Raw genomic sequence first — 12,721 nt, 5'->3', positions numbered from 1 at the left:
CTCCTCCCCAGACCCTGTGGCCCTCCCCAGACCCTGACCCCTCCCCAGACCCTGACTCCTCCCCAGTCACTGACTCCTCCCCAGACCCTGTGGCCCTCCCCAGTCACTGACCCCTCCCCAGACCCTGACTCCTCCCCAGACCCTGACCCCACCCCCGGGTAACCCAGGTGTTGGGTTGTTTTCTGCCCCCCGGGGTAGTGTCTGTCCTCTTGCCCCAGAGGCCCGGCCTGGAGAGACTCCTCCTCCTCCCCGACGATATCCGGACCCATCGGCGCGTCAGTTCCGGTTGACCTTCAGTGTTTCCGGGTCAGTGGCGGCAGTGTCCAGGGAAACGGCGAAACCGGAGTCAGGCTTGGGGCCTTGGGACGGGGATCAGCCGCCGTCCGCCGGGGAGGGAGGGACAGAGGGAGAGGGAGCCCGAGCCCGAGCCCGAGCCCGAGCCCGAGCCCGAGCCCGAGCCCGGTCCGTCTGAGGGGGGAGGAGCGGGGAGCCCGCCCGGGGAGAGGGGACACCGCCCGGGGAGAGGGGAGCCCGCCCGGGGAGCGGGGACACCGCCCGGGGAGCGGGGACAACCCTGACTCGGGGCCCGGGGCAAGCCCGGATCGGGCCGGGCTCTGACGGACCGAGCACCGGCTCCATGAACGCAGAGCGGCGCCCGGCGCGGCGGAGTGATGCGGGGGAGGTGCACCCGGGGTCGGCCATGAACCGCCCGCTGTCCGCCGCCCACCGGCCGGGCCGTGGGAGCGCGGGGATGGGCCGGGGCCGGGGCCTGGGCCTGGGCCTGGGCCTGGGCCTCGGCCTGAACTCGCTGTTGCAGCAGCCCCTGAACCGGCAGCAGCTGAAGCGCCTGGAGGAGCACCGGTACCGGAGCGCCGGCTCTTCGCTGCTGGAGCCCGCCATGCAGGCCTGGTGGGAGTGGCTGGTCGGCCGCCTCCCGCTCTGGGTCGCTCCCAATCTCATCACCATCACCGGCCTGGCGCTCAATGTCTGCACCACCCTCATCCTCATGATGTACTGCCCGACCGCCACTGAACAGGTACGTACTGCAGACTCCACCACAAATGGCATACGCTGCTGCCTGCCTGCTAACCAATATCCAGGTGACCCTGCCAAACAGGTAAACCAATAGATGTAGACCACTGCCTGATGACTGGGTTAGCAAGTGTGTACAATACTTGGAACTGGCTGTCAGAAACATAGATATCGAAGAGATACTTTAGCTCCTATAACCCATTTAGAATGTGGCTGATGTATATCCCATTCTAAATTAGTGGGCGGCACGGTGGCACAGTGGTTAGCACTGTTGCCTCGCAGCGCCTGAGACCCGGGTTCAATTCCTGCCTCAGGCGACTGACTGTGTGGAGTTTGCACGTTCTCCCCGTGTCTGCGTGGGTTTCCTCCGGGTGCTCCGGTTTCCTCCCACAGTCCAAACATGTGCAGGTAAGGTGAATTGGCCATGCTAAATTGCCCGTAGTGTTAGGTAAGGGGTAAATGTAGGGGTATGGGTGGGTTTCGCTTCGGCGGGTCGGTGTGGACTTGTTGGGCCAAAGGGCCTGTTTCCACACTGTAATGTAATGTAATCTAATATATCCTGTCATCCTTGGATCTATTTCCCTTTTGTACAGTAGGTTTGGTTAGTATAAACGTATCAAGATTCTAAAAATGAACCACAGATGTTGGAAATCTGAAGGTCAAATAGAAAATGCTGGAGAAACTCTGCAGGTTTGGCACCATCTGTAGTGAGAAAAAAAATGAATAGTTCAAGTCCAATGACCTATCAGCAGAAAGCAGAACTGAAAATGCTTGGAGTTGGGGCGGGAATAGAAGAATATATGAAGATGATGCCTGGAGAGAGAAAATAGGATATTCAAATATACATTGCTGATGAGAAACTGAGGAGGGATAATTGCTAGGAGGGTTCTGACGAGAAGCATAAATGGTTGAAAATTGGTTGGTGTGCTAGGCCCAGCCCGTTCATAGCAAGACTTAGTGGCTTGGGGAAAGTAACAAACAAGCAAGTGGGTGTGTGTATGTTCAGACGTTGTGAAACTCAATGTTGAGTCCTGAAGGCTTTAAAGTGCCTAGATGGAAGATGAGGTGGTGTTTCTCTAGCTTGTGCTGAGTCTCACTTGAGCACGAGTACATCTGCAGTAGGCCTGAGCTGGAAATGTTAGCTTGGAATACGGTGGTGTGTATCAGGCAACTGGAAGCTCAGGGTCATTTATACAGATAGTGCAGATGTTCTGCAAAGATGTCACCCAGGCAGCAATTCCAGAATGAAGTGCAGGTAAATGGCTGCTTCATTTGGGAGGTGTGTATGGGGCCTTGGTGATGAGGGAGGGGGTAAATAGGCAAGTGTTAGCCTTTCTGTGGTTGCATGGGAAGATGCCATGGAGGTGTTGGGAGTGGTTGAGGAATGGACCAGTGTCCAGATTGGAACAGTCTCCGTGCAATGTTGATAAGGGAGGGGAATGTTTGTCTGGTGGTAGCATGCTGCTGGAGGTGGCAGAAATGGCAACTTTTATAATCCTTTCGATGCTAATAGGGTCGAAACTGAGGACTTGGGGGATCATTCAAACCGAGAAGGAAGAGATGAAGTGTGGGAATGCATTGATCAGCTGAAGAAATCCTTGATTGAAGAAAAATGGATATTTTTAAGGACTCAAATAGGAAAGGTTTGGAGGGATGTAGGTCAGGAGCAGGCAGGTTGGACTAGTTTAGTTTGGGATTATGTTTAACACAGACTGGTTGCACTGAAGGGTCTGTTTCTGTTGTATGACAATGATTTTATGACTCTGTGGCGCCTGCAGAAGGTGGCATCATCAGAATAGAAGCAACGGAGAAACTGGGAGAATGGAATGGAGTTGTTTCAGAAAGTTGTGTTGAGGATGTATTGTCAAGATAACTGTGGGAGTCATTGGGTTTGTAGTGGATATCAGTGGCCAGTCTATCCCTGGAAATGGAAACAGATATTGAGCGAGGGAAGGAAGGAGTTAGAAATAGTGCATGTGAAGGTAAGAATGGGGTGGAAATTAGAAGCAAGGTTGATAAATTGTTTCCAATTCCAGACAGGAGAGGGAAGCAGTACTGATGATGGTATCGATATGCTGGAGATAGTGTTGTGAATGGGAGCCTGAGTAGGACTGGAACAAGGAATGTTCGATGATGCCCACAAAGAGGCAGGCACACCTGGGGCCCATGCAGGTATCCATGGCCACATCTTGATCAGGAGGAAGTGAGAGAAGTTAAAGGAGAAGTTGTTCAAAGTGAGGGTGTGCTCAGCCAAGCAGAGGAGGGTGGTGATGGATGAGAAAGTTCAAGCCTCCTGTCATGAAAACAGCAAAGAGCCATCAGACTGTCCTGGACTTGTAGAGGGATTGCACTTCCATAATAAAGAGATGACGGCTGGTGCCAACAAACTGAAAATTTTGAATGCACGTAGAACGTTAGAAGGATCACAGATATAAGTTGGAATAGACTTGTTGAGGGGGACAACAATCGAGTCACAGTAGGAAAAAATAAGTTCTGTGGGGCAAGGACAGACTGAAACAATGATCAGTCCTGCTTGTTGATTTTGGGAAGGGGAGAATTGGGTTTTATGGGGCTGGGAGACTACATGGTGTGAAGCTCTGGGAGAAGAGGGAGGAGATTCCCAGATGAAGTGAGGTTAGTTGGCAATGTTCTCTTATCTGCAGTTAACCGGTTCATTGAGAACTGTCAATGTTACATCAGTCACTTTAATTTCTCTGCTCCCCTGACCCATTCAGTGGGTTGTGGACACATCTGTCTGATGTCACATGAAGGGATCGTGGTCGGGGAGGGGGCAGCAGGAGAGAGAAGGATTGTGCTCAGCCATCACAGATAGAGGTCAGTACACAACACCACCCTTGTTAGCAGGCTTGGTAATAACGTCAGGGTTAGGTCTGAGAGTGCAGTAACTTTGGAGGGACATAGGTTAGAATGGATAAGGAATGCAAAGAAATTGAGGTCACTGATGTCTCAGTGAATAGTTTGAGTGAAGTTAAGCGACCATCTCCTATTTTTCATTCTGATGAAGGTTCGCTGGACTTGAAACTTTAGCTCTGATTCTCTGACTACAGATGCTGCCAGATGTGCTGAATTTCTCCAGCATTCTCTGGTTGTTTACAAATGATTAATTGGGCTCACAGTTTGAGATAGTGTGACCCACATTTCTGCTACACTTTGTGAAGGGAGTATTTCTTAATAACTTTCCTGAGTGACCAAACAAATTTTTATACCACTATTATCTGGTCATTATCACAGTGTTGTTTGTGGGACCTTGCTGTATACACACCAATTCCTAAATGGTTTAATGTAAAAAGAAAAGTCAACCGCAGAGGTGTTTCAGTGACACTGTAAACTATTTTGAGATGCACAGTAATGGTGAAAAGTGCTGTGTGACTGTAATAATTAATCCTGTGCTGCATTCCTCCCAAATCTATTATTATCCTTTCACAACCATACACCAGCTGTAGTCTAACCAGGACTTTGTATAGCTGTACCAAGTGACGACTTCTTTTGTTATAGCTATCTCAATTCTCCTTGAAGCATACTGAGTACTTGGCTTTGTGTCTCTTTTCTCCTAGTCTCCTGAGCATCCTATTATTAAATTCCTTCCAATTTATAATAATTCAAATCCTTTGAACCCAGTGCAGAAGGCGGTGATTTGTCCCATCGTGTGTGTACCAGCTCTTCAATGAACACTATGACCTCGTGCTAATCTCCTGCCTTTGCCCCATCAGTACATTTTAATTAGGGTGTAGGTGGATCCTTAAATACAATTTAACAATATTCCAATTAAGCTGCTTGATTCAAAATATATATGGTAAAATATATTGCTTGGCAGTGACAAAACAAATATGTGGCTCAGTGCTACTTATTCTGTTACATATGGCATTAATTTCATCACTTACAATCCTACCATTGAGCAGTTTACTGGACAGCATATTTAATTTTTAAGATCAGATGAAACGTGTGTATGTCCTGTTAGATTTCATAATGTGTTTAATACAATTCTTGTTAATGAATAGATTGTGATAAATTATAAATGACTGACTCCTACTAAACTGTTTGGTAAAATATAAACTAAAGTACAGAGCTGTTGCCATTGAATCGGTTTGCTTTTACTTTCAAAGTGGTTTCATGTGTAGTGATTGGAGCTGTTAACCTGGTCCAATCAGGGAGCTGTGGCTGACAGACATAAACAGGAGTGTCAAAAGAACAAAAAGTGTCAGAGGTTCTGTTCTGTCTGAGAACTGGCATTGAGGGAGCTGGATCAGTGTCAAGTACTATACACTGTAAATAAAGGGTGACTTGGTGACAGGAAAGCAGTTTCTGTGGAGTTTTTTTCCATTCGGATCATCATTGGATTCTTAATTCCATATCTGTTTTGAATACATATTTCACCATCTGTAGTGGTGGGATTTGAACTTGGGATCCTGGTACTTTAGCTAGGGATTACTAGTCCAGTGATAATACCACTTGGTCATTGCCTTTCCTTTGTTAGAAATTACCTGGCATATTATGTGTACTTGTGGATGCCACATTATAGGGAAGATATGAATGCATTGTTATGGACTAGGCCAGACCACTCAAAACATTCTTAAGCAGGCAGCCCAGACCATAACTTTGCAATTTGTTTCAGGAAGTACACAGTAAAAATTATCCGGAGTGAGCTAGCTGAGTTGACTACGAGATTTTAACAAAGACAAAAATTAATTCACAAAATTACCCAATGAAACACAAAGAACAGAATAAAGAATCCCTACAGAACTCAGTCTATCCAAACTAGAGTTAAATGTGCTGTTCCAAATATGCACAACAGTCCCAGTCCCATAAACACAGTATAAAAAAGGGTCAGATGCTTACAGGTTGAAGTTTAGAAAGGCAGAAGAGAGAGTTTTCACACAGCTCACTGTTGAAGTCCCAACCAGTTCTGCACTGAACTAAACTGCTCACCTGGAGAGCTGATCCCTCTCCTTTCATTCTACAGGTCACTTTGAAAGCATGACCACTTTGGCTTGAAGTCTCATCTGTTTACATATAAACAAAAAGGCCCCTCAATGCCCTTTAATCTCTGTACCAAATAAGACTAATCGGCACCGAGAACAGTTTATTACCATTCTGAAAAAACCCAAGGGCACTGCATTCTTGAGAAAAGGAACCAGCTTTGTGACAGCATTCGAGAGAGAGTGCAAGTATGGTATGCAAGAATGCCTTCAGGAATGAGAAACTTCAGCTATGAGAATAGATTGAAGAGGCTGGGACTGTTCTCCTTGAGAGAAAGGAGGCTGACAGGAGGTTTGATCAAGGTTTTCAAAATCATGAACAGGCTGGATAGTGTAGGGTAGGGAGAAGCTGCTCCCGTAAATAAAATGAACAAGAATGAGAGGCATAGGTTTAATGTGAAGTGCAAAAGAAGCTAGGGCGATGAGAAAAAAAACTTAGTCACACAACAGGTAGTTCAGGAATGGAATGTGCTGCCTGCAAGTGTGATGTAGCAGGTTCAATTAGGCATTCGAGACTGCATTGGAGAATTGTTGGGATAGAAATATTGTGTAAGGATGCCTGATTTGTACCTGGTGGATTTATATCCTTTCTTATTTTTGGTCAGTGATAGGATTATTATAGAATCTCTGCAGTGTGGAAACAGGCTGTATGGCCCAACAAGTCCACACTGACTCTCCGAGCATTCCACCAGCTTCACTCTCTTCCCTATCCCTGTAACCCTGCATTTCCTTTAGCTAATTCACCTATCCTACACATCCCTACACAGTACAGGCAATTGAGCATGGCCAGTTCCCCATAACTTGCACATCTTTGGACTATGGGAGAAACCTGGAAGAAACCCACATAGACACGGAGAATGTGCAAACTCCACACAGACAGTCATCCGAGGCTGGAATTGGACCAGGGTCCTTGGTGCTGTGAGGCAGCAGTGATAACCGCTGAGCCACAATGCTCGAGTATTCCAGTCTTCCAGAATCTGCCTCCAGATTGGGATGGGAAGTTTGTTTTAGAGCCTCTGTTTACTTCCCTCTGTATATGGCTCATCCAGACTAAGTGACTTTTCTATTGATTTTATGACAAACCTTTTAACCACATCTATTTTATAGAATCCAATTGCCTTTCTACCAACCCCTAGCAATGATACTGACTGCATCCTCTTCTTTATTGACAATGAAGGCAGCTTTGTGAAGGCAGAGGCTCTAAATAGTTTGCTATTTAGATTTGTAATGAGCACAACTTTTTTGACTACCTTTTGTGTACAAGTTCATCAGAGATTTTTGGGTTCCCTACAAATTTCATCCTTCAATACATCGATGGAACACTCTGCTGACAGCATTGGGTTCTACCTGCAGCAAAATGGATCGCATCAATTCAAGAAAGCAGCTCACAACTGTCTTCTCGAGGGCAACTAGGGCAGGCAATAAATTCTGGCCCAGCCAGCAATGTCTATGTCCCATGAGTGAATAAACACATTATTCAGAACAACTAAAGAGAACACCATGATTAACAATACCAGCAGCACTCCATACAATGCTAGCATAAGGATTGTTGCATATGTATTAACCTATTAACATGCACAGTAATCTGTTAGTACAGACCTTATCATAAAGGTTAGTCAACTTAGCTCAGTATATCTCTGCAGGAGTTCTTCAGGGCAGTGTCCTAGGTTAAACCATCTTCTCCTTCAACTATCTCCTTCCATAAGGTCAGAAGTGGGGCTGTTCACTGTGCACTGTTCAGCAATATTCACCAATCCTCACGCTGAAGCACTCCATGTTCAAATGCAACAAAATGTAGGTAATATGCAGGCTTGGGCTGAAAACTGGCAAATAACAAATTGACAGCACACGAATAGCAGACCATCTCCAATAAGAGGCAATCTACCACCCCCCAACATTCAATATTGTTACCGTCACTAAAATTCCAGCACTGTCAACATCTGGAGGTTACCATTGACCAGAAATTTAACTGTACAAATTAAACACTGTAGTTACAAGAGCAGGTCGGTGGCTAGGAATGGTGTCTAGTGGCTCACCCCCTGCCTCCCCAAAGCCTGTTCACCACTACAAGGCACAAGTCAGGAGTGTGATGGAATACCTTTCACTTGCTTGGATGAGTGCAGCTCCAACAACACTCAAAAGAAACTTGATACTATCCAGGGTAATACAGCCCACTTGTTTGAGAGCACATCCTCAAACATGCACTCCTTCCACCACTGCAGAAATTCACCAAAGATCCTTTGACGGCATCTTCAAAACCCACAACTCCTTCCATCTAGAAAGATAAGGGCAGGAAATGCATGGAAGTATCATCACCTGTAGGTTCCTTTCCAAGCCACCCTGACTTGAAACTCTCTGACCATTCCTTCATTGTCACTGTGTCAAAATCCTGGAAGTCCCTGATATTGTGGATCTATCTATGGCAAATGGATTGCAGCGGTTCAAGTTACTTGCCATCACCTTCTGAAGGCCAACTAGATACTGGCAACAAATGCTGGTGCAGCTAGTGATGTCCATTTTTCATGAATGAATACTAAGTGTCTTGTACATCACCCCTCTGTTCTAACACCCCTATTAATAAAACCAAGAGTACTGCATGCTATACTTCTGTCTCCACATGTCTTGTCACCTTCAATGATCTGTGCTCAGATACACCCAGATCTCTCTGCTCTTGCAATTCTACCTTTCAGAATTCCTGCTTTTGGAATTCTACCTTTTATTTTGTGTTATCTTTCAATGTTCTTTCAGTCAAAGTCTATCACTTCTTGCATTAATCCTTACTGCCCACCCTGCCAAATTGTCAGCATCATTTTAGAGTTCCACACTGTGGACCTCATGTTTCACAACTCTTCCAAGTTTCATCTGCAAATTTTGTAATTGTCCCTTCGATGCCCAGGTTAAGATCTTTAATATATGTCAGGAAAAGCAAATGCTCCAATACCAGATCCCCGGGGGAACTCCTCTACAAATCTCCCTCAAACCCATAAAATACCCAGTTTCTCCATTTCCTATCCCTCAGCCAATTTTACATCCATGTTGCTCCTGTCCCTTTTCTACTATATTGCGTAATCCTCAGAAGTATGTAGTGCACACTGTATCAGGTTAATCGATTTTATCTTCTAGCCATTATATAGACACGGTTATAAGGAGATCAGGCTTAGAACTAAATATTCAGGGGTATGTGAATTTCCCAAAGGAAGGGAAATGTATTAGGTTATGTTAGTACATGATAGAATGAGTACAATAGAGAGAAATAATTTAGGACTGGAAGGTATACAATCCATATGATTGAACATCAGAAATAATGAGGGGAAGAAGACACTGGTGGGAGTGGTCTATAGGTCTATGAGATGTGAGAAAAAGACAGTACTTTAATGATGCAGGACTAATCTTGTAAACTGGGAAAATTAGATTGGCAGAGAAAGCCGTACAGAAGAATTCATAGTTTTCTTGGGAGAGTATCCTGGAACAGTGTGTGTTTTGGGTTAAGCGAGGATTCAGGCTATTCTGGATCTGGCAATATGTAACGAGGTAGGTTTAATAAATTATCTCGGTCAGAAATTCCCCAGGGAACAGTGACCGTAGCACTTGAGAGTGAGAAATCTTGGCCTGAAATAATTGTGCTAAACGTAGATGTTTAAGAAAATATTCCATACCGAGGATGCTATAGAAACATATAAAATTATAAAAGAGATAGATAAGATAGAGGCAGGCAGGTTGTTTCCACTGGTGGGTGAGACTAGGACTGGGGGACATGGCCTCAAGATTAGGGGGAGTAGATTTAGGACCGCTTTAGTAGAAGAGCAATGAGCCTATAGAATTCTCTGCCCAAGGAAGTAGAGACCGCTTCATTAAATATATTCAAGACACAGTTGGATGGGGTTTTGCATGGTAGGGGAATTAAGGGTTATGGGGATAATGGAGGTAGGAGGAGTTGAGATGATGGATAGATCAGCCATAATCTTAGTGAATGGTGGAGTAGGCTCGATGGGCCAAATGGAAACTTGTGCTTCTGTTACTACGAAACTATGAAATAACCCAGTGAGGAATATAGACCCTAGGAATGGGCCAAACTGGCAATTATTAACTAAGAAAGTTAAGGATAGTGTCGAACTGAATGAAAAGGCATACTTCAAGGCACAGTTTAGTGGCAACCAGAGAATTGGAAAAGCTTTAAATCCAACAAAGATAACCAAAAACAAAATGAGAAAAAACAAACCATGTAAACAGTTAAGTAAAAAAATGGGCAGTGAGCACTTTAAATATATAAAAAGGAAGAATGAGGCCAAAGTGAGCAGGAACCCCTTGGAAAATGAGACTGAGAAGCAATAATAGGGAACCAGTAAATAGCAGAGGGGTTGATAAATACTTTGCGTCATTTTTCACCATAGTGGACATTGACAACATTCTTAAAAATGTTCTTAAAGAAGCTAAAGCGAAGGGGAGGAAATAAATATAGCTATCACTAGGAAAAAGTACCAAGGAAGTTAATGGGACTAATGGGTTGAGTCCTAAGATTTTAAAGGAAGTGGCTGCAAAAATAATAGATGCTCATCTTCCAAAAATGTTAGATGTGTGAAAAATTCCCAATCAACATCTTTATTCAAAAAATGAGACAAAAATCAGTAACTATAGACCAGTTAACTTCCCATCTGACATTGGAAATATGTCAGAGTCTGTTATGAAGGATGTAAAGTAAATTTAATGGAATCATGAGAGGGAAATGATGCCTGACAGATTTATTATAGTTCTTTTGAAGTAACAAGCAGGGTAGATAAAATGGAACAAGTTGGTGCAACATTTGGATTTCCAAAAGGCACTTGATGCGGTACCACATATAAGGCTATTTAATAAGTTAAGAACCCATAGTGTTATGGGTGGTTTGTTAGCATGGATAGAGGATTGGCTAACCAATGAAGAGTTGGGATAAGGGAGCATTTTCAAGATGACCGCTCCCATCCATGGACTCAATTTACACGTCTCATAGCCCTGGAAAGGCCGACAACAGGCAGAAGATACAGAAACTTGAGCATGTACCAGCAGGTTCAAGAATGGCTTCTTCTCTGTCATTATTAGACTGAGGAATGGACTGTCTAACTTCAAATAATGCTGATCTTGTTAATGTTGATCTTGCCTGGCGCACATCCTATGCAGTGAAACCTGTATGCCTTACCCTATCCAAGTTGTTTTTTCACCTTATGATCTTTATGTCCTTGTTATGATCTGTCAACCCTGCTTTTCACTGTACTTGGTACATGTGGCAATAAATCAAATCAAAGTTTGGTCACCTGATCTAAGGACAGGTACAGGTCCAAGTAAACATCTGGGTGTGGAGGGACTTTCTTTAAAGTTGAGACTGAGTATGTTGGGCTTGGAGTTTAGAAGAATGGGAGAAGCTCTTATTGAAACCTACAATGTTTTAGGGGGTTTGAAAGGGAAGATGGATTGAAAAATATGCTGAGTGATCAGACATAGTAATTATCAATGGATATTTTTTGATTGGAGTAAAGTTGGTAGCAAGGTTTTCCAGGAGTTGGAATTGGGCCCTTGTTTTTACCAATATATTTTAATGATCAAATTGGTGAGCAAACATTTCGGTGCAGTCAAGTGAAAGGTGATGGTGTTTTTGTACCAAGGACATTGAAAAGCAATACAAAATAATGTAGGGGAATGGGTCTGGGTGGATTGCGCTTCGGCGGGTCAGAGTGGACTTGTTGGGCCGAAGGGCCTGTTTCCACACTAAGTAATCTAAAAACAAATAGGGGGAACATTTCTAAAAGGGGTGCAGGAGCACAGAGATCTGGGTGTATATGTACACAGATCATTGCAAGTTTTGAGAGAAAGCAGTAAGTAAAGCATACAGTATCCTTAGCTTTATTAATAGGGGCACAGCGTACAGACCTCAGCTGGAATATTATGTGCTGTTATGGGTACCACATAACAGGAAGGATATGAACATGTTGGAGAGAGTGCAGAAGCGGTTCACAGGAATGCTTCCAGAAATTAGGAGGTTCAGCTATGCAGATAGATTGAAGAAGTTGGAACTATTTTCCATGGAGAGTTCCTTGCCAGTCTCTCTATGACAACGAGACGTGTAAATTGAGACCATGGATGGAAGGTGTCTTCCTTGAAGAGCAGAAGGCTAAGATGAGATCTGGGGTTGAAAAATGTGATGCTGGAAAAACACGGCAGACCAGGCAGCATCCGAGGAGCAGGAGAATCGACGTTTCGGGCATAAGCCCTTCTTCAGGAATGAGCTCATTCCTGAAGAAGGGCTTATACCCGAAACGTCGATTCTCCTGCTCCTCGGATGCTGCCTCGTCTGCTGTGTTTTTCCAGCATCACATTTTTCAACTCTAGTCTCCAGCGTCTGCAGTCCTCACTTTCTCCTAAGATGAGATCTGGTAAAAGTTTTCAAAATTATGAATGGGCTGAATAAAGTAGATAGGGAGAAACTGTTCCTGCTCATAAAAGGAGCAAGGGGGCATTGATTTGAAGTGATGTGCAAAAGAAGAAAGGGCGAAGATGTTTATTTGCTCTGGTGTGGGCAGGTTCGATTGTGACATTCAAGAGGGCGTTGGATGGTTATTTGGTTAGAAGTAGTATGCAGGGGTATGGGGGGTGGGGGGAGTGATGTCAGGAGGTTGGCTCGAGGTAATGATCATTTAGATTAGATCACTTACAGTGTGGAA

At 44.5% G+C, this 12,721-nt stretch overlaps 1 protein-coding gene across 1 annotated transcript in view; it reads left to right on the top strand.

Moving 5' to 3' along the window:
- The first annotated feature begins 518 nt into the window (after positions 1-518).
- Positions 519-12,721, top strand: part of LOC122563337 (choline/ethanolaminephosphotransferase 1-like) — a 39,124-nt gene continuing 26,921 nt past the window's right edge. The window contains exon 1 of the mRNA XM_043717089.1: positions 519-1,036. Coding sequence (XP_043573024.1) covers positions 638-1,036 — 399 coding nt within the window. The 5' untranslated portion in view covers positions 519-637. The remainder of the gene's footprint in view (positions 1,037-12,721) is intronic.

The sequence above is a fragment of the Chiloscyllium plagiosum genome, chromosome 26, assembly GCF_004010195.1.
Source record: "Chiloscyllium plagiosum isolate BGI_BamShark_2017 chromosome 26, ASM401019v2, whole genome shotgun sequence".
Lineage (NCBI taxonomy): Eukaryota > Metazoa > Chordata > Chondrichthyes > Orectolobiformes > Hemiscylliidae > Chiloscyllium > Chiloscyllium plagiosum.
The sequence above is the reverse complement of the archived record's forward strand: the minus strand, read 5'-3'. Positions and strand labels throughout refer to the sequence as shown.